The 21,675-nt window shown below is 36.9% G+C and overlaps 1 protein-coding gene across 2 annotated transcripts in view; it reads left to right on the top strand.

The window, feature by feature from the left end:
* SLC25A13 (solute carrier family 25 member 13) overlaps positions 1 to 21,675 on the top strand; it is a 92,877-nt gene that overhangs the window by 43,124 nt on the left and 28,078 nt on the right. For both annotated transcript variants that reach the window (XM_042816541.1, XM_042816542.1), the window contains 9 exons: positions 1,305 to 1,444; positions 7,568 to 7,714; positions 9,478 to 9,616; positions 10,441 to 10,534; positions 10,711 to 10,795; positions 12,668 to 12,752; positions 13,205 to 13,363; positions 19,379 to 19,431; positions 20,427 to 20,507. In XM_042816541.1, the coding sequence (XP_042672475.1) occupies positions 1,305 to 1,444; positions 7,568 to 7,714; positions 9,478 to 9,616; positions 10,441 to 10,534; positions 10,711 to 10,795; positions 12,668 to 12,752; positions 13,205 to 13,363; positions 19,379 to 19,431; positions 20,427 to 20,507 (983 nt within the window). The remainder of the gene's footprint in view (positions 1 to 1,304; positions 1,445 to 7,567; positions 7,715 to 9,477; positions 9,617 to 10,440; positions 10,535 to 10,710; positions 10,796 to 12,667; positions 12,753 to 13,204; positions 13,364 to 19,378; positions 19,432 to 20,426; positions 20,508 to 21,675) is intronic.

The raw sequence follows: 21,675 nt of genomic DNA on the forward strand, positions 1-21,675 counted from the left end.
GGAAGACAGCTCCTAGACCTTGAGGGGAGCTGGCTCCAAGGAGGTAGCTTCCAGCTTCTTCTGCAGGCAGGCCTGCACAAAGCCGTGCTGCTTTCCTTGCCTCCAGGCCCTGGTCACTCCTGGGAACTGGCATCCAGCTCTCCTGTTCACAGACAGACAGGAGCCGAGAGTTTGGGTTCCTGGTCTTCTGCAAAGTGTGGAGGGAGCGGGAAGGCACCTCCTGGCCCTCTCTGTGGGTAGGGAGTGTCTCCTGGGAACCAGCTCTCCCTGCCTGCAGGAGCAAGCAGGAGATGAGAGCTGGCTCCTGGCTGACTTTGCTAGGGGGCTCATGCAGATATTAGGAAGGTATTCAGCAGCTGGGAACCTCTGACTTTGAGCTTGTCTTTGGCAGATGTGTTTGCCATTTGTTTTTGGCTGAGATGACTTCTGCTCTTGCATTGAAGTGGGCTTCACTGTGGGAGAGACCTGTCTAAAAGGCAGGTATTTCCTCAGATCTTGTTGCTGTTTTTGTGAGTTAAAATATGTACAGTCCAATTCCAGCAACATACTGCCCTTACAGCTGATTATACAAATTGATGACTTTCAAACAGCATTTGTTCACCAAAAATGCAATGTACTACCAGAAAATCTGCTAAGCCCATAATAACTGATAGTTCAGTTAGGTTGCTAGGCTAAACTATCAACCTTGCATTAAGGTGTAGTTTAACAAACTTCATCACGCTGCACCTCATAACAAAGCAGGGTCTGTTGAAGTCTGCTTTTTGTTGAAGGTTTTGATAGGATTGTGTTCTATCTACCATGTCCCTTCATCCCCTGATCCACATGCAATTATTCCTGTAAGGTAACTGCAGAAAAGTGGATCTTGAATGCTGGTGTTGTAGTAAGCTGCTTTGTTTGAATGTGAACAACTCTTAGAATAATACAAAAGATCATTTGTTGTTACCAGTTAGAAAAGATTATTTTGAATATTAGTTAGCTTTGGTCAACTTTTTATAAATTATCTTTTAATCCTTTCTTGCTTCACTTTGAAACTTTAGAATATTTAGTTGAGTCTCTTCTGATCATATACTGGGCTAGTCCACGAATAAGACTATCCAAGAGATTGCATTTATGAAGGTTTCAAAACTTTTCATTTACCATGATTTTGGTTAATAAAGAAAATTAGGTTTTCTTTGCAATATGTTACTGATTCATATGAAACAGTATTGCTTTCAGGTTAAAAAATATTGTGATTGTTTATCTTGTATAAATATATGCTCATCTCTATTGCTATTTTATTATTAACGTTTTTCTTTTCTTCCCAGAGGATGCTAAGCAAGTTTTTGGCCAGACCACGATTCATCAGCACATTCCATTTAACTGGAATTCAGAGTTCGTACAGCTGCATTTTGGAAAGGATAGAAAAAGACACCTAACGTATCCAGAGTTCACCCAGTTTTTACTGGTGGGTCTTGTACAATAAAGTTTGTCAAAATTAAAATGATTCAAAGATTGCAAAATACTGTGCTGCTAGGAAAGCTGCAAGAAAGACCATGTGGGCTTTTGCAATTGAAGTGCCAGATTTTAATATTGTTGATTAATAGGGTAATGTAATGGTAAAACAGCTGATTTTTGCCAGGTGTTTCTTTCTTTTTTTATTAATTGTCAGCATGCAGAAAGTCATGTAGATGGAGACATGAAATCAAAAACTTCTACCTCAAATTTTGAAAATTTCCTATATTGAATGAGTCAAAGTATGGTATGTAACAGCATTGAACTTTTTAGACCCACTGGCAAGACTGATATTAAGAAATACTTACATGTGTAAATAGCATGTTTACTAAATTAGTATTTAATTCAGTATGGATGTCCAATAAGATAATGTTTTACTGCAAGCCCTTTCCGCACACTTGTTTCCTTGTTTTCCTAAATTTTGAATTTAAGAAAGGGAAATACTACCTAGTTTTTCTTGAGGTATATAAAGAATAAAATACAATCTTTCTTTTACAAGGAATTTTTGCCTATTCACACTTTGTGGTACTCTGTTAGAGAAAGCAAAATATTGTGCTAGTAAAAAAATAAACAGTTTATCTGCATTTCAGCACTACTGTCAAAAATACTCTGCAGTAGGAAAAGTGATTCTTGAAGTGGTGAAAGACGTGAGATTCTTATTTGTATTCCTTCTGAATACTTACTGCCTATATTAGTATTTACACTGGAGAGTTTTAAAATGGGAAACTGCTTGAAGACTGCAAGGTTTCTTTTTTTCTTGTTTACACAAGTGTGTTAGTTCACAGTAGGAGGTGGTATCATTTTGATGAGGAATAATTAAGCTAATGCTATTGAGACAAATGTTTCAAATTGACTTTGTAGAACAGAGCCTAATTAATTTTGTATGAAGAGGACGTCAGGTATCACATGATTAAGTTGTATTTCCTTAAGCTTTGTATTGACTGCTGCAAGTCCAAAGTAGCTAAGAGGCAGACCAATTCTGCGGCAGAACAGTAGACTAGAACTTTGGGATAAAAGAGTGAATATGTTGCTTAAAAAAAAAAAAAAAAAGTAATGCTGTGATCTCATGATTTGGTGTTCCAGTACCTCCTTCCATACATAATGAGCCCTGGGTACGTATCTTGATTTTGATGAATTACAATCAGCCTTAACTTATACACACACAGGCATCACTGTTGGAACACAGCAGTCCTCTTGAGCCAGACAAACCTGTTGGTCATGTTCCCCATATGACAGAAAGAGGAAGGATGAGCATAAACATGGAGAGTAAGATTGATAGAAAGATTGATAGTTCTGGATACCCTATAGAGAGGTGAGTTGCATTGAGGAAAAGTTCTGTGGGTGCTTGCAAAGTTGATCTCAGCACTAATGCAGACATCAGGGACTTTCAAGCAAGTTAATTGTCTGAAAACTGCTGAAACAAAGCTGACTGTTATCTGTACAGCTTGTTAGGATGCTCAGTCAGCCACAGATTGGGTATATCTGTTTACTAATTTTCTAGAACTGTGAAACTTTGAAACACATTTCCTTACTGACTCTTGCTTTGCAGCATTATATTATACAGTGAAGTTTGGGCACAGAAATGACTCTCAGCATAAATTGGAGAGTTAATATACAGAGATATATAAATCTCCCTTTAAGTTATGTAACCTTTGGTACTCAGCCTTTCTGACATTCTGCGTGTGCATGAGTCAGTCAGTCCCCTTGTTCTGATGTCTAGACCTTGCACCTTAGACAGCAGGAGAACACAGTGGATAGCAGATTACCTCTCTGCATTCCTGATTTATGAATGCTCTTTACATTGCTCTTAATGTGGACCAGATGGTTCTGTAAGGCACTTCAGGTACTGCTTTGTAAGTACAATGTAATTTGCCACTTCTAACGAAACGATGCACACAGAGTCAAATTCATTCATGTTGGATCCTATTATGCCACATAAAGTTGTTACATATTCATTATCTGTTGTAACGTTTGGGCTAATCATTACTTCTGGCAAAGCTGAAACTACTTGGAAAGTAACATTACTATATTTAATCCACGCGCAAGACAGATCTCTTCTGGCTTTAAATAAGAAGGGTTTTTGATTGTGATTCTGGGTATATATATCCAGTCATCCCTTTTTTTTCTACAGTAACAGTGAGGTGTCCAAAAGTATAGCCTCTGAGGTACTTAGCTCGAATACACGTAACAATCTATCTGTATCAACCGTGAGCTCAAGGTGTGTTGTTTTTCCCTGCTTCTAATTTTGCTAGCTTAAAATTAGCCCAGATATCTCTGCTACATATCAGTCACATCTGTATCTGTTTGGATATAGTCATGTTCCATTATCACTTAAATGACAAGTCTGCTTCATGAAGCGTAACATTGGCCCCTTTCCCAGCATGTGAAATCTATTCTGCAGAATGGATTTTAATGTATGCTTCTATGTGGACTTGCTAATTCAATTTCCACATTATCTGGGAATTTATTCATGTCTAACATATTAGTTGATGAAGTAGTACTCTTTATAATTGACACCCAAGGATCTACTCCAACAGAAAGGACTGTGCTGCATCTGGTGCCTTGTAGATCCATTGGAATGGAACCCGAGCATAGTTTCTATCTAACTGGAAAGTAATGAAGTTTATAATGAGCTGTAACTGAAAGCTTAGATAAAATGTCTAGATGGAAAATAATTTCACAAATGTTCTGGTGCCAGCATGCCTACCATGATGTGCAAATTAATTTTTCACAGTCTTATTCGAGCTGAGGGAATTTTGGACTTGCATCATCAAAGGAGAAACTGCACTGCTTGAGTATAGCTAGGTTTACAAAAAATCTAGTCAGAGAAAATTCTTTAGAATGTGTAATTCATAATGCAAAACAATGAGGATTGTATTCTTTTTTAAACATGATCTGTCTCGGTAAGCAATATTGGACAGAAATAGGTGAAACAAATGTTTCTGGAGATTGTGGAGCATCTCTAGATGTTACAGATTTGCTTTATTTTTTCGGTTTATTTTAAGGTGGCATTTTTTATATGACTGCACGTACACAGCATAGGTAGAGTTAAGAATATCTCATCAAATTTCCCTGATAAATTGCTAGTAGCTGCTGAGCCTCATTTTGAAGCACAGTTAATCATGCTGTGAAGTGTCTTAACTTTCAGACTCAGAGTCAGATGGAACAGATGGCCTTTCTTTTGTGCTAAACACTTTAAGGAATTTACTGTGTTGGTATACAATATCTAGTTATTAAAGGAGTGACATCTGCCTGTTTTGTGGCAGATTTTGTATGAGATATTTAGTTATGAGACTGAGTCTTGTTTCCATATAATGATCGGAAAATTCTCACACGTACATCAGTGTGTTGTTCACCTCTTGGGAATGTTATGTGACAGAAGGTCCTTATGCTTCCTTCTGTGTGTGCAACTGGAACAAAACAGTGCTTTGCTCAGCTCGAAACAACCTAAGTAGCCTAAGAGAGCCTACCTTACCATGAAGGTGGGATGAGCCTTCAGTAGCCATTTGCGGTCTGCTTAAGCCATTTCATTTCTGAACTAAAGAGAAGATGTGGATAGAGAGCTATGGAAGGCTGACCTCATCCTATTCAGACTTTTGTCTTGCTGTCTTTTTGCAGCTAAGCACTGTGTCCTGGATCACTTTGAGCATGTGGGATAATCCTCTCTAGTTAGTTCCACATGTACCAAGAAGATGGAAAGATATCGCATAAGCAAGGGAAGAATGAGATCGTTTGACTCCTAACTTGATTGTAGTACTAACAGCCTTTTTGTAATTATCTGGGTGATGACAACAAACATGCCCTTCACATGTGTCTCTGGAATGTGAGCCCTGCTTTCCTTCTGTGGCTATGACATTACCCCCACCCCAGGTCCTACCAACAGGGAGACATAGCTCCCAGCTTGCAGGCTGATGTGCACAGGTGGTAGCAGGCTGGACTTGTGTTCTGCAAGTGGTGTGCCAGGGTTTTTATTGCATTTTAGTGCTGAGTTCTGCCAGCGTGGGACTGCCAGCAACTTCAGTGGTTAAAATAAATTGAATGAGAGAGAAAAAGGGAGAGAGAAGAAAGCAGAATTCGGTTTCTCATGTAGTCCTTCTGGTAGATTCAATTTATTTTTTTTAGTGATGCTACCATTAGATGACTTTTTTTTTGTTGTTAATTTGTTCATATTTTTGTTCATTTTTTCTGTTTCTATCCACTAAGTAGTGAGTAGTTAGGAATGGAATTTAATACACTTAACTCCTCTTCAGAGCTCTGTGCCTACTGAATTAGCTGTCTGCCTTAAGCTGACAAGTTGTTTTGCATGGTAGTGCTCTTCCCACTGTAAACCTCCCTAAATTTCTTGCTTTCAAACTCTGTTGAAACTGTAGTCAGAATTGCAGTGAGACAGGAGCTTACATAGCTACATCCAGCTGGATTACTCAGTTGTAACACATCCACATAAGGGGCTGTAATGTAAAGGAAGTATGACAGAATTTAGACTGTAACACTTCGAATTATAACCTTCACAAGCATTTCTTATTAAAAGCAGAAATTTCTGAATAATTCTGTGAATGAAGTGCATAGTTGAAATACTGATCAGTCCTTTCCTGTCTCTCCCCTTCCCCTTTACCTTCTGCTTAAGTTATTAGGAGTTTTCTTCATACCTTTTGTTTCAATAAATAGTGTTTTAATTATGAGTTAAGACCGAAATTAGAGAAGCTGGAGACTGAAATGAAAAGACAAAAAATGGTTTGAATGGCAGCATGCATTGGTGGCTGCAGACTGGAGTGAATGAGCGTAAGGCTGAGCAGTGGCTGTAGATGTCCTGTGGATGTGGACTTAAGCTTGTTGGATTGGCTTTTGGCCTTTCTCTCTAAATTCCACTAAATGTTGCTGTAAGAAAAATACCAATTTTCAGGTGATTGTATTCTGTGAATACATCATGCTTTTGGTTCTTGGCTACTGCAAGTCTTGGCTTAACAGGACTTTGTGTGTATTTGGAAATAGAGTGAAAGTAATAGGATAGTGCCATTGTCCACTGCAAGACTTGGTCTAGTACTGCTGACATACTTCTGCAGTGATTCAATTTCCTGAGTAACTGATTATTAAAATTCATTCAGACTTAGCACGGAGTTTCCAGTGAAGAAGCTTTTACAAGGCTTGAAATTGGAAGGAGGGACATGGTAATGATTTGTTTTGTCCCACTTGGTAGAGAAATACTGATTGGTAAGTCAGACTGCATGACCAGCATGTAATTCTGGTTTTAGCAAGCTAGTAGAACTAGACAAAACATTGATATGTATTATTAAGTTACCATCTGTGCAGGATTGTTCCTTTTAATTAAAAGATAACAAAGTGTTCTAATAGTAATTTATGAAGAAAGGGCAAAGGCCACAGTAGAAAAAGACACACATTTTTGGGAGATATAAAGTCTTTTTTTTCTGCCCTCTCGTTTCTCAGCGTTACGTCTGAATCACAAACAGGTTATGAGGTGGTTGCAATAGATGATGCTTGTTTTAGGTCTCTGTTACTAGTGCTGAAATATGGAGAAGCAATCTTTACACAGTCTCGATATCAAGAGTTAAATTAAACAGTGATTGTCTTTAATAGATAAATAAAAATATTTTAGATGAGAATGCTTTTTGAGTGAGTACTTTCAGGATTATTGAAAGTCATTGCAGAAATCTCTTACCATATTCTACCAGCAGTGAAGAGTTTTACAGAACATATTTTGTTTTGTAATGACACACACAATAAACTGGATAATGCACATCCTGGAACACTTCAATGTTCACACATGGGAGATTACCTCTACTGGTTTGTTGATATATGCCCTCTGTTTCTCAGTTTGAACAGCATGACTTAATGCCCACAGAGCAGAGAAGTCATGGCTGTTGTTTTTGGTACTGAGCTCAATGGCAGAGGCCATTTATGCTACAAATGGAAAAGGCAGAGAGCTATACATACTGTATCAATTGAAAGGATTACATGTAATCATGTTTTGTTAAGTGTGAGATATTCTGTAGGATTGCATCAAATAAGTCTGTTACGGTAATAATTCTGAAGCTAACTTTTTTTTAACATATATTTTCAGGAGATACAATTAGAACATGCAAAACAAGCTTTTGTGCAGCGAGACAATACTCAGGCTGGAAGAGTCACAGCTATGGACTTCAGGGACATTATGGTCACTATCCGACCACACATGCTGACACCATTTGTTGAAGAATGTCTAGTTGCTGTGAGTAGCTCTGGTAGCATCATTGGGAAATCATGGAATCCAAGATTGAGATCCATTTTTTATGTAGTTTGACCACTGATCCATGTTACAGGTGCATTTTTTTAAGCTCAGCAAAAATTATCTATGCATATAGAAGTTATCCCTCATTACAGAATATAAATTCTCAGCTCCACTGGTTTCCTGAAACATGAGACAAAGCAATTAGATGGGCTGTTGTGGGGCCTACAAATGTGGAATTTACCTGACTATTTCTGGTCATTCTTTTATAGTGGGCTGTGTCAAATATTTTGGGTTAGAAGCAACCAACCCTTTACATCCCATTTGGGGTGTCATCCTCAAAGGACTTGCATTGCAATTTCAGTTCTGAGAGTCCAAACACCTGTGGCAGTCTAAGAACTGCAATATCACCCAGGGATATTCACTGCTGACTGATTGTTGGTACACTGTAATGTATGCTTTTGTCAGCTTGAAATGCATTTTATTTTTTATTGGATGTTTTCTTGTTTTTTTAGACATGATTCTATTTCTGTTGCCCATTAAGCAAAATGTTTTTGTTTTTCTGTAATTTTCAGTAATTAATTTTCTACCATTTCTCCCAAGTAAAATCTCTAGGTTTTTGTTTTGTTTTGTTTTGTTTTTAAGAATGGTCTTCCAGCACACATAAGATTTGTCTTTCATGAACTCTGTTTCTCAGAGAGCATGAACTTCTGTTACAACTATCACATTATAATACATCGTGATAGGCCAATTTAAATATTATTCACTAAAGAGGAAAAAAAAAAAGGTACATTTGGTTTTGACCACAGTTTCTAATCTTGGGAATTTGTAGCAAGTCTTTCCAAGTAATCTGAAGTCTGGCTTTATCCAGGTTTAAAGTCTTTTCTTCTTTGATTTGTAAGAGAGAATTCCAGGGAGATATGTAAAGCAATGAGAACTGCAAACTGGGCAGAATATTGGAAGAAGCATACAGTAAAAAGCATAGCCAGAAGACTTGTGGACTGACAATGATTTCTCCGACCTTCTTCCTCTCTTCTGTTTCCAATCTTGTTAGCAGCTTTCCTGGGTCATATGAGATTTTTGATTCTGCCTCAAGGTCAACTAAATTTTGACAAGCTTAAGCATTATTTTCAGAAATTTTGTAGTCCATCAATCTTGTACTTAGTGAACTGATCCAGTTTCTTTTTCTGTGTGTAGGCCCAAGACCACTTCAAAATAAAGGCTTAAGTTCGGTTCTCATTTGAGAATGAGCAGCTTTGCAAACCTTGTTGTTTCCATTTGGTTTGACTGCTGATACAAGCCTGAGAGCTTACTGCCATTTTTTCACAACTTGAAATGCATGTGAATTTAAATGTTTGAGTTGACCTCTTTCAAAATATGTTTTGATTTTGTTGAGATTTTCTATATAGTAATATACTTTACATGTAGAAGTAGATTTCCTCATTACTAGAAATAAGCCAACTTATAAAACATTTCCAACTGAAACAGCACTGAAACTTGAACTTTGTAAATTACTACTGGTTATGTTGTTATAATCCTGCATATGTATTTGTTTAGGTTTGTAGGATGGGGAGAGTTTTACATTCTGGTCATGATTAGTTTCAGTAACATAAGAATCTTTCATAGTTTTCTTTATTTTACATTATTTAAAAAAAAATCCTTTTATACCCTCACTCTTGTAAAAATAACTTTGTTTGAAAATCTTTATTTTAAGATTTTTCTTAATTTAATAGCACTCTTTTCTGCTTTTACTTTCTGCATTTTAGGCTGCTGGTGGTACCACTTCTCATCAGGTCAGCTTTTCCTATTTTAATGGATTTAATTCTCTCCTTAACAACATGGAGCTCATTAGAAAGATCTACAGTACTCTGGCTGGAAATAGAAAAGATGTGGAAGTCACTAAGGGTTTGTATAAATGTTTGCAATCTGGAAATTTCCATGGGCATTTGCTTTGGGTGGGTGGAGGGGAAGATCTCCTCTGTATGCTTTTAAATCAATGGGAGGAAGAGAAAGCCTGCTTTGTTAGTATTCCTCGGCACACCATTCGGTTTTGTACGCTCCTGTTGGAGTCCACCCTCCAGGTTTTTCATTTTGTTTCAGTCAGAAAAAGGTCCCAGTAAACTGCCAGTGGGGGCAGGGTGAGGAAAGTATGTAAAGATATTTAAAAGTTTAAGAAAACTTCCTAGGACTCCTGCCAAATTGGCTGCCTATTAAAGTGACCTTCAAGGGTAGTTGAAGAATTCCATGAACTTGTATTGGCAGCACAGTAAGCCGATCGACAAGCTTGGAACAAGATGTTATCTGCTATATCTAACCTCTTTATAGAGAATTCCCTGTGCAGTGCCAGAGTTTCATTAATGCGGCCTACTGGGACTATGCATAAAATGTTCCACATCTCTTAACTCTTGATTTTTTTTCTTTTGCTTTTTTTTCCCTGTGACCCACAACTGATTGATACCGTATGTCAGATATCCTCACTCCTACTGATAGTACTCAGCTTCAAGACCAGAGAGTAGTACTTGTTTACATGGTGGATATACCGTTTCAAACATACATTTATATAGTGGCAGGAACCCTTTTATGGTGGGTCACTTCTTTTCCTTCCCTTTCTCTTTCTTTTCCACTATTAGCATCTTCTGCTTAATTCAAAGTAAGTGTAAGGTACGCTGGATTACTTGTATCTGGTTTGACAATTTTTCTTTCTCTTCTGTATTTCTATTCTCTTGCAGAGGAGTTTGTTCTGGCAGCTCAGAAATTTGGTCAGGTTACACCCATGGAAGTAGACATCTTGTTTCAGTTAGCAGATTTATATGAGCCACGGGGGTAAGTGAAGAATTGTCTATCTTTCCCTTTTTCCCTTCCTCCTCTCATGTTTTCTGAAGGAGGGGGAGGTGGTGGTAGGGAACAGAAGGGTGTGGTATAGTGGTCAAATGCAGATAACTCCTTGTGATCCAAAAACACATCTCCTAGCAGTTGCTAAGCTGAATTAATTTCCTCAGGCGTATGACATTAGCTGACATTGAAAGAATTGCTCCTCTGGAGGAAGGAACGTTGCCCTACAACCTGGCTGAGGCTCAGAGACAGGTAAGAAAAGGAACCAGTAAGACGCTATTATGTATTGTGTTCTGGTTCCGGTGTTAGAGAGAGAGCCTACATCCTTCTGTGTTCTCAGATTACTGAGTTACTCTACAGTATCTGTGAGGTGTATCTTCTTGTTAGAATTCAGTTTTTAAGGTGCATCATGCCTTTATTTTCTCTCATCTCTGTGCCCATTTCTCTTGGGATGCATTTTGACTGGTTAAATGTAATTTACTTTGGAAAGATAAAAATATATGAGTGTAATCCAGCCATTCAGTAAATATTAGATGTGTACCTAATTAAATTGTTTATGTTGCATGATTCTGTTGCTCTCTGTTCTTTTTAATGAGGAAAGACTTCCTGCTTGAGTATCGATAGTAAATTCAGCATTTAGCATATTAAATGGCAACCCTTGTTCTGAAAATGCACACAGGTTCAAGGTTTCAGAGTATCCTCTGCTTTGCTCAATGCTCTGCTGAGTATGAAAATAGGAGGGATTATGTTTAGCATACCATCAGTTTAAGTAAAATCATAAATATTCACTATATAACCAAAGCCCGAAGGATATTGACTTTCTCCTGGTGGTCTAACAAAATGAACTTTTGTTCTGTTAGAGGCAAAATGAAACAGGAATGTTCTTTAAATATCAAACTTACTGAGCTTTTAGTTTTTCATGTCATTGTAGCATATGTTATATTTTTTAATGATACAAGTTTCTATACAGATAGATTTAAAACTAACCATCTCTGTTTCTCTCTTTCTCTGTCTCTATTTTAAGACAGTCTTGACTTTGTGTCTTGTGAAACCGTGGGGTTTTTTTTGTTGGTTTTTTTCCTACTCTGGGTCTATGTGGAGACGCCAGTTTGACCACAATGGGTTGATGCAAGCTACATTTTTAGGGCTACCAGGCTGTAAGCCAGGCCTGTGTGTGTATGTGTATACACATGCATCTCCTTTGCTTCTCTTTCTTCTTCTCCTCCTTCCCCTACACTTGGACAACCCCACTGCGACTCTAAGACGGTGTCTAGCATGGCGGTTTTTTGTGAGTTTGAGCGGTGACTAAATGTTGACTATGCTGGGTGAATTCAGATGAGTAGACTTGTAAAAATTGACCATCTATTCCTAGAAGACTCCTAAAGGATTTAAAAGCTTGGTCTGAATATCAAGTAACATAAGTTACAATAGGTGGCAGTAAAATGCAATTGTGAAAGGGAAAACTTCTTCCATTTTTGCTTTGGGGACGCTGTTTCTTAGTATCATAATAAAGTGGGATTATAAAACTGTTGTTGTAGCAGATGTAAGGCCTCTGCATAATTTTGTTACACTCATTATTTTCCTTCATTAGCTAGTGATTTTAAATTTCAAGCACTTCTGAAATTTGCTTTTCATTACGTTGAATCTGAACTCACGGACTGTGAGCAAATGAAACTGTAGGAGTGCTTTATGGAATCTCACTGTCCTTTAGCAAATGCTTGCATATGGGCTTTGATAGCCTCAGAAATAATAGGGATACCTATTTTTTCCATGCTAGAAAGAAATTCCAAACTGGAGCTGCTTGTAGCTGTAGAAAATTCATGACAATAAGGCATAATGTGTGCCCTGTTAGGTATGAATTTGAGTTCTTGATTTTGGAGTTGTATAATTTCTTGTACCATCAGTCTTTCTTATTTTTTCTATCCCAAACTGAAGAGGCTATGCTATATGATGCTTGGAAATGCATGGATAAGACATTTTATTATAAAGACAAATTCTCCAGTGCATTCTGGGATTTCTACTAAGTATTGATAGACTTTCTGATCCTGAGATATTCTGTTAAGAAATGCAGTACTCTGATTATTTTACTTTTCCTCCCTTTTATTTTTCATCCTGTCTTGACAGAAAGCTCCAGGTGATGTGTCTCGACCAGTCCTCATCCAGATTGCAGAATCAGCGTACAGGTTTGCCCTTGGTTCAGTTGCTGGAGGTTAGTCATGGCTGAGCAAAGGAGTATTCGTCTTCACTGTTTTCCTTTTGTACTTTTTCCCCTTTCCCACTTCCCCTTCTTTGTGGAAGACTTTCCCATCCCATCTTTTCCTTGAAATCCCTTTCTAATTAATGTCACGACTATAAGATGGCAGTGGAAGAGGTCATCTGGTCTACAGTAGTTTTGGAATTTATGAGCAATTGGAGTTTGCTGGTGGTATTTCTACTTAATTTGTCACCAAAGCAGTTTCAGAAGAATCAGGTTAATAATGAAATAGCGTCAAGAAATGCTTTTTGTTTAAATTATATGTGGTAGTTAGTTGTATCCAGAACATGATATTGAGAAAAAAGATACATCTGAGCACTGAGATATATATGTGGAAGATGATAGTTGCAATCAAACACCACAAATGCAAAATCATTGTTTTCATATAGCTTGATTTTTATTTGCAGCTGTTGGAGCCACTGCAGTCTACCCAATTGATTTGGTAAAAACTCGTATGCAAAACCAGCGCTCTACAGGATCTTTTGTGGGAGAACTTATGTATAAAAACAGCTTTGATTGCTTCAAGAAAGTGCTTCGCTATGAAGGTTTCTTTGGGCTTTATAGAGGTAAGTTTGAAAGCTGGCATATACTATTAGTGTATGAAGAATTCAGGAAAACTGAATTTTTAAGCCAGTTTTGTTAATACTTCAGTTTTGTCCGATTTGTACTTTTTCTTTATTTATACTCTTGCATTAATTTGCATTCCCTTTCTAGCTGGATGGTTGTGAACTTATTGATAACTGAAACCTCACTGTAATGAGAACACTTCTGTGGGATCTTTCCATCTGCAACAGGGCAAGAATTGCAATTTCCCGTAGCAAAAAGTATATATTTAGTCAAGTTTTCATCTCCTTAGCAGTCCTTAGCACCAAGAAAATTTTGTTTGGTAAGAAGTTAAGACAAATCATCCTCTGTTTGTTTTTGTTTTAACATCCTTTCTCGTCTATTGTCTTTCTATTAAAAGCATCTGTAGAGAAAATATAGTCCCTTGTTATTAACTAGATCTCCTTTTTGATATTTTATATGACAAATCAGGTCTCTCCAAACCATTTCCATGTGCTTCACTGATCATTGGAAATTGATGAAGTTTTATGTATACCCCTTCCAAGCTTGTCAGTGTTGAGTCAGCCAGAGAGATGAGCTGGGATCAACTTAGCTTACTATATGTAACCATTACTCCCAAGCTGTGAAATTAATTGTTCCATTCTCCCTCTATTGTAAATGGACAAAGTTGTGAAAGCTCACTTGCTCTGAGGTCTAAATCATTCTCATTTTGGACATTTTAAATAAGTACCTACAGTCAGATGACAGTTGTTTGTTGTTTTTTTTGTTGTTTGTTTGTTTTAATTTTCCCCTTGTCACAATTATGACATCAATGATGTAAGTCAGAGGTAGTTAAAAGAATCATTAACTACTTCATAAGACTAGTTCCTCTCTGTCAAAGAGATAAATTGACTTATACTTCTACTATCTGAATTATTGAAGATGTTTCTCTCCCATCTGTGATGTTTGTTGGGGTGGATTTGAAATCTGCATTATTTATTTCATTTTTAGCAATCTAGCTTAAAAACTCCTTTTAGGCTTTTGAAAACAAGATGTATATAATAAAGAAAACAAATTTCTAAAAACAGTTGAGTCAGGAACGAGGAGTGGAAGATGTCAGTAAAACGTATTAGGGTCTGACAAAGCTGCATGCACCTGAAAAGCAACAGTAACAACAGCAAAAAACACTAACAGCTTTACAAGACAAAGTGTAAAACAACACTGAAATTATGTCTTGTGGTGCACTGACACTCTATGAGGTATGATCTCAGTTGCTGTAAGTTGGCTTCTACTTGAAATACAAACTTTGTGATTATTTTAGCACAACTGGAAACAGGAAGAGTCTGTTACTATTAAATGTGATCAAGGCAGTTTTTTTTAGTAGGCTTAGTAATTTAATAAGGAGTATTGACAGGGTTTCTATTTTGTAAGGGTTTATAGCAGTCGTGATCATAAAAGAAAAAAAATACAGCAAAAGAACAGAATATATTCCCTGCAAATGTATTCCATCTTCCATTATCTTGAAAGAATAAACATGTAGAATTCCACAAGTCTTCACTCCTGTCATATATAAATTCTGAGGTATAGTGACTTTTTGCCTGGAAAAAAAAAATCAGAAATGTCAAAATGTGGATTTTGACTCCATTTGTTTGTCATATTTTTAAAATGATTTTTCATTGCCAAATTCAGTCAACTTTTGAAGTTTCCATCTGCATTGCTGATCTTTCCATTCTCTGTCCCCTTTACTACTTTTCAGTCTTCCCAGGAGTACTGAATAGTGAAATCCCAGACCAAATACCAGTTTGGTACAGCTGAACTTCTAAACCTTGGGCAATAATCTCATTTCTGGATTATATAGGAGAAATTGTGCAATAGAAAAGAACACCATTTCAGAAGCTGAGACCTGCATTTGTGCACATTCGCTACCTGAAGGGCAGCCTGATTTAACTTCTCTTTTAAAAGAGTAAAGTGGTGAAGGAGCCTTAAGAGATGTGACATGTTCTCTGTGCATTCCCATAATTGCCTGATTTCCATTACCTGATTTTTGAGGAGATCACACTGGGGAAGGTTGAGCAGGCAAGTACAGAACGAAGGTTTCCAATTAAGCTTGAAAGGGCAAGAAAATTTAAATAAACATTTTATAGATAGATCAGTGTATTTACCCAATGTCATGCAGTAAAGTTAAGGTAAGAGTCATCTAATTCTGGTCTTAAATGTTTTGCTGGGTAAGACAAACTAGTAAACCACTCTTGCTGCTCACTCTTTCTTACACGGTGTTACTTTTTATTTTTTTTTTAATCCTGCTGGAGAAGGGAGCAGTATTTGATAGAATTCTCCTACTACTTAACAGAACAGTAATGCAAGACCTTTATTTTAGAACAACAAAAAACATGTAAAGATTTGGAGTGGTGGTCTGTTTGCCATACCACACTGCAAGAAAGCAAGCAGGAGTTACAAATCCTTCTCTGAACTGAGCCATTTCGAAAGATATTTTTAATACAAGATGCATAGTTCCATCCAATAAAGTGAACTGATGTATTTCCTTATATTGCTATTTTATTCCAAACTTGAAAAGGGCAAAACCACCATGTTCTAAACCACTGTCTCAGATAAGGATAAATTACACCATCTTGTGGATGTAAAGAGAGCATGGAATTCTAAGGATAACCAACCCACTGCTACTGAGAAGATGCTTCAATTTTAAAAGGCAAATATGATACAAACCTCCGTAGGGTCTTTACTTTTTTAGCATCTACTACTTGAATGCTGTGTTGTTAGGCACTTTTTTTTTCCTGAGATAAAATTTTTGTCTGTCTCTTTCTCAGCATGGCTTAAAACAATTCTCACCTTAGATATCTATAATTTAATGTTGTGGTTACACTTGTATCTGAAATATGTACTCCAAAATTCACAGGTATTTATATACATGCAAATATAAGAAAGGATTGGAATCTCTGATCAGTCAACATCTCTTCCAACTGATGAAATCATTTATATTTCTTAATAATATTTTAATTGCATGTTCACCCTAATGAGTCACAGAATGTTTAACAGTCTGAACCAGTGAGATTAAGAGATTATTTCATCTACTCTAGATGGAATTTCTATGGGAAATTTAAGTACCAATAAAATGTAGCTCACTGAATTGTTCAGTAGTCATGCATGTTAGTTAATGCACTTTACCTAGAGACTGAGAAAAGGGCTGTAGAAGACACTGTTATCTATGGTTATTAGCTATTGAGAAATGTGTTAGTTTCATTTCTTCAGATGGTGCTTCTAACAGTGCACTGACTACAGATGCCTTCCAATCTTAGATTTTAAAATTCATTCGTTCATTCATTCATTCATCATCCAATTTAATTATTATTGATGGACTTTCATGGAAGTGATACAAGACCATGACAGTGCTTTCCTTTGGAATTTGCAGTGAAGTACCATTTTTGTAGAATGGGAGTGTAAGCAAATATTGTAATGTTTTGTCACAGCACAGAATATTCCTGAAAGAAAAACCTAGTTTGCAGTCTCATTAAACTGTGTTTAAATGTCAACTGGAAATTAATTGCCTAATTTCTTGCACGAATCCTGTAATAGGAAAATTTGGCATTATTCCGTTCACACTTCTACACTGCGTGCCAAAATAGTTTCAAATATTTAACCTACACTGAGAAGCTCCTTCATACAGTGGGTTTTTCTAACGTGATGGGAAAATCTCATCCATTACACAGTGTGAAACTGAAGTTTCACTGTTAGAAGACTGAAGAATGCTTTGGCCAAGTAAGATTTCTGCTCAATACCATCACCACAAATGGGTTGGATGAGCTTTTGTGTGTGTATTGTTTGGCTGTATTTAGGCTGTTTTCAAAAAGTAACTTGTACGATCTTGCAAACTCTGCATGCAGTTTCTGATGTTCTGTCTCATGCATAACTTCACCTTTCCAGAGAGTCACTGTGTGATGATGTGTCAGATATGAAGTAGTGTGTGGTAATTGCTACACAAGAGTTTTGGATATATGAAAATGGGTTGTATAATCTGTTTGCTGTATACTATACTAGCAGGCTGCCTATGTGCAAAATGTTATTCTGTAATAAAAGCATACATTCTTCAAGACACTGTCAGATAATTCTAACCCTGTCCTACATCTGTGCATGTGTCATATTGCTGAGCTGTTAATGCATAGTAATACTGAAGAATCCCCAGCACGTGAAGATAACCCCAAGAGAAAAACAGCGTTTTCATGTGTGTCGCTTGATATGCTTTCCTTCTTCCAAAACTTACCATCTTTATCATGCTCTGAACTCTTTCAACAGTGCTTCAGAGCTCCCGTCAAAAGGGTAAATAATAACAAGAATTTAGTTAGTATAATTGGACCACAAATGTACCACTCAGAAATAGCTTTGTTACATAGGTATAGAAGCAAGCGAGTCCCTCTTCCTCCCTATGCAGCTGGCAAAAGCATCTTTTTAATCACTGAAGATACAAATTCATTAGCCAAAATGTCTATACAAAGCCACGTAAGTCCTACAGATGTAAATTTAGATTAATATAAGATTTACAAAGATAATTTGGTCTGCATAAAGTTAAAGCTGTAAAGATATCCTGTACAATGTATATCCTAGTCTTTTATTCATAGTGCTGCAGAAAATGTAACATTTAATTATACAATTTTGACTTAATGTTTTTTTCAGTGAAGTCACCTAATGCAGCTAAAACTGACTCAGAAATTCAAATTGTGAAATGTAAAGCAAAATCTTATTTTGAGGAACTGTACACAAACTTAGTACTACTGCATTCTTTTGTTCAAGTGCTTAGCCTTACAATCGTGGTTTTCCATGAATCTCGGATAAATCGTAGGTGTATGTGTATACCAGAAATTAATCATTCTTTCCAACAATTTAAAAACAAAAATCCTAGTACTGCTAGTGCAAAATTTTAAAGGCATTAGTTTATAAACACGACTGACTTTTTGGCTACCACATCCAAACGGTGCTATCCTCTGCCATCTTTTACTTGCTAAGATTATCACTGATAGCCAATAAAGCTGATAAATGGTACCAGGATGGAAGAATACAACGTTGCGTGTTCATTTATCTCTTTCTTATTCTGATTTTTAGCTCTTTGGGGAAATGCTTTTCTGCAAGTGAGCTCTTAGAAGTGGGGTTAGTTGTTGTCTCTTTCTCCAACATATTTGGAGAACTGTAAATGTCAGACTCTGTAGAAAGTACCCAGAGGTGCTGTCTAGGATTCTAAAGCATTGGGGTCTGCATCTAGCCTGTGTGATTTGAAGAGTGCCCTTGGCAATGCTTGCAACACTGTTCTAGCCCCAGGCTTATTTGCAAAGCTCTGTGTGTTTTGAGGTTGTGTAGCCCAAACAAGATACTGTCTGTTCACTTCAGGCAAGTGAAATGAGAAGTTAGGTTCTTGCTTTCAGTTCTATACTGCATCACTTCCAACAAAATAAATTCCATACCTGGGAAGAAGGTAGCATAATTTGTTCTATGGACTGGTGAGTTAGCTGGGCAGTATGCTCAAGAATGCAGTCGTACATGGTCAAATGTTTTACATTATTTTGATTCCTGTCCCCTTGGGTTCTACCTTCTAACGCCATTGTTTTTATTGCCAGAAAAAAAAGTTCTGCAGTCATGATTTTTGAAATAGTTGTATCTTGTATCTTCCAGAATTTATTAGAAAGTCTTCACACATTTTCGTGTGGAGATGCAGAAAATAAATGTAAGTGTAGGACAGATAGTGAAACATAGTTGGCAGATCTGTGTTGGTGCTTAAGTGTAACGTGAGCTAATATCACAGATTTAAGAAAGCTAAAGTAACTATAGCATATGTAGGAAGTTACTGTGACTTGAAGTGGTAGCACAGAGTTTGTTCTCAAAATGGAATGTTTAAGTACTCTCATTAAATATAATAACACAAAATTGCTGTAAAAATTGCCCGCTTCTAGGTGGTGATCTCTACATACATTTGTTGATTTGTTTAGTTAATACCAAGTTACTGATGCACTGAATTCTCTTTCTCTACCTTACAGGTCTGTTACCACAGCTATTAGGAGTAGCACCAGAGAAGGCCATAAAACTTACTGTAAGTTTGCAAATGGATTATTCTTGCACTTCCTCACATTTTAAAGTCCATCTAATTACAGTTAGCTTGTTAAGGATTTTTATTCTTTATGTGTCAGCTAGTTGATAAAGTGCATTCCATCGTTTTTGCTTGATAGAAACTTAATTGCACAAAGCAACTGTTTATATCTCACTTGTGAATGCTGCAAGTGGCATACAAGTCACATGTTTCTAAGCGTATTTTAAGAATCTCACTGAAAACTTATTTTTGGATTGGCTCCAAAATATAACAAGCTTATTCAACTTCTTCATCTGTCTGCTTGTTTGTAACTAGTGCAGGGCTTTGGTTTCACCTCTTAGCAAGAATGAGTAATTATTTATTGAGATTGGAGGGCTTTTGTTTCTGTTTCTTCACGTAGTTCCTGTATGTTTAATTTTTGCACTACAGGAGATAATTTGAACATGGAGTGAAGTGTTGATAAAAAAGGAACTTGTTTGCGTGCCTTTTTTCCTAAATGTCTGTCTTCTGTAATTTTGTTATTTCTTGAATGATCTGAAAACACTGAAGAATTCTCATTATAGGCCGATCTTAATGCAATGGTTATTCACAAAAGCTAGTAAAATGCATTTTAAAACGTGAAAGATACTTACTGCTGTTAAGTGAATTACTATTGCATTAAAACTTATTACTGAACGTTCTGATATTTGTTTAGAACTATACTTCAAATTGCAAATGTTGTGAATATTTTAAAATCTTAAATGAGTTTATCGCTAAGTTTTGATAATTATTATTTTATTTAATTACCAATTGTTATCATTTTTCTCCGATGATTCAAAACTGAATGTTGCAAATCTTTGTTGGGAAGAAAATAATAGTCAATTAATGTATCATATAAAATCTAAGATTTGTTTAGTATCTTTTAACTGCATGGATGTATTTGCATTTTTAGTTGCAAAAAAAGAGCATTTTCCCCAACCTTGTGATTTATTGGCTCTCATCAATGTTTGTTTTTTAAGGTTAATGATTTTGTGAGAGATAAGTTTATGAGTAAAGATGGCTCCGTCCCACTGGCTGCAGAAATTCTTGCTGGTGGCTGTGTAAGTATCTTTAATTTCCTTAATTTGAGCTACATGAAAGTATGGTGTGTAAGATTACCTATGTGGACTAAGGCTTCTGTTTAACCACAGATCCGGTTCAAGAGCAGACTCTACTAGAGCATCTCAGTTCTTTCCTAGATAGGCCAGCCACTCTTGATGAAAGGGTAAATGTATCTGTGCATCATGCCTGTAACTGCACTGTATAATTCTCACAGCTTAGTTTGTTTCCTTAATACAGAATCTGTCTTTGTGAGTGTTGGCTGTAGCTTATGGCCTAAAGAGGATTCATGCTAACCTTTCCAGAAATTAATAATTAGCTACTACTTTGTGGCACCCACTCTGCCACGTCACTTCTTTCTTGATGTGTTATTGCGCCCACTAATTTTCACTTTTTGCAGCAATACTGGCTGTTTGAAATGGCAAAAACTACTCATGCTTCCTTGAGTTCACAGCAGACGTAGGCTGTCTAATGTTAACTCAGTACATAATGCGTTCCTGAATGTAGGCTGCACTTACAATCCACTATGTTTTTAAGATTGTTTTCCTTGCAGTGAGTGGTATCTTAATGAACAAGTGGTATATTCCTGGGTAAATGATTATACTTCACATTTTGGTCGAGTTCTGTCTGTTCATGTTACAGCTTACTTTACCTGGTGTATTGATTTTGTTCTAGCAAATGTAAATACGTTAAGTAAAATGAATCGTTATTCAGAGACCAGTGCACTTTCCAGATAAAGAACAGTGTTTATTTAAACTGGCTTTGATCACCAGGGCATAGCAATGGTGGTATATTTTCAATCTATCTTTGTTTCTGCTGTCATAAGACAGATGAGGTCACATTTTCAAGCAGCTTCTAGCCGTGTTGAAAACTGCATTGAGCAGCAACTTAAAAACAAATTCGTGCATCTCAGCCTCAGTCGGTGCAGAGATCCATTCTGTGTGTGCTCACAGGGAGCATGCTACAGATTATCTCAGCCTGGGGTGCAGTGGCTTGATGCCTCATGGGCTGAGAAGCTCTGGCTTTCCGTAGTTCTCAGGAGATGGGGCAGGATTTGGCTGCTGTCTCACTGCGCCCTGTTTGATCACTGACCTGTTGTAGACTGCCAGGTAGGATCCCCTTGTTCTGTAACTCTAGTAGCATTCAGGGGAGAAAAAAAAAAAAAAGAAG

Source organism: Centrocercus urophasianus, unplaced genomic scaffold (genome assembly GCF_019232065.1).
Source record: "Centrocercus urophasianus isolate 14NV4802_14NV808 unplaced genomic scaffold, USGS_Curo_1.0 seq_16, whole genome shotgun sequence".
Lineage (NCBI taxonomy): Eukaryota > Metazoa > Chordata > Aves > Galliformes > Phasianidae > Centrocercus > Centrocercus urophasianus.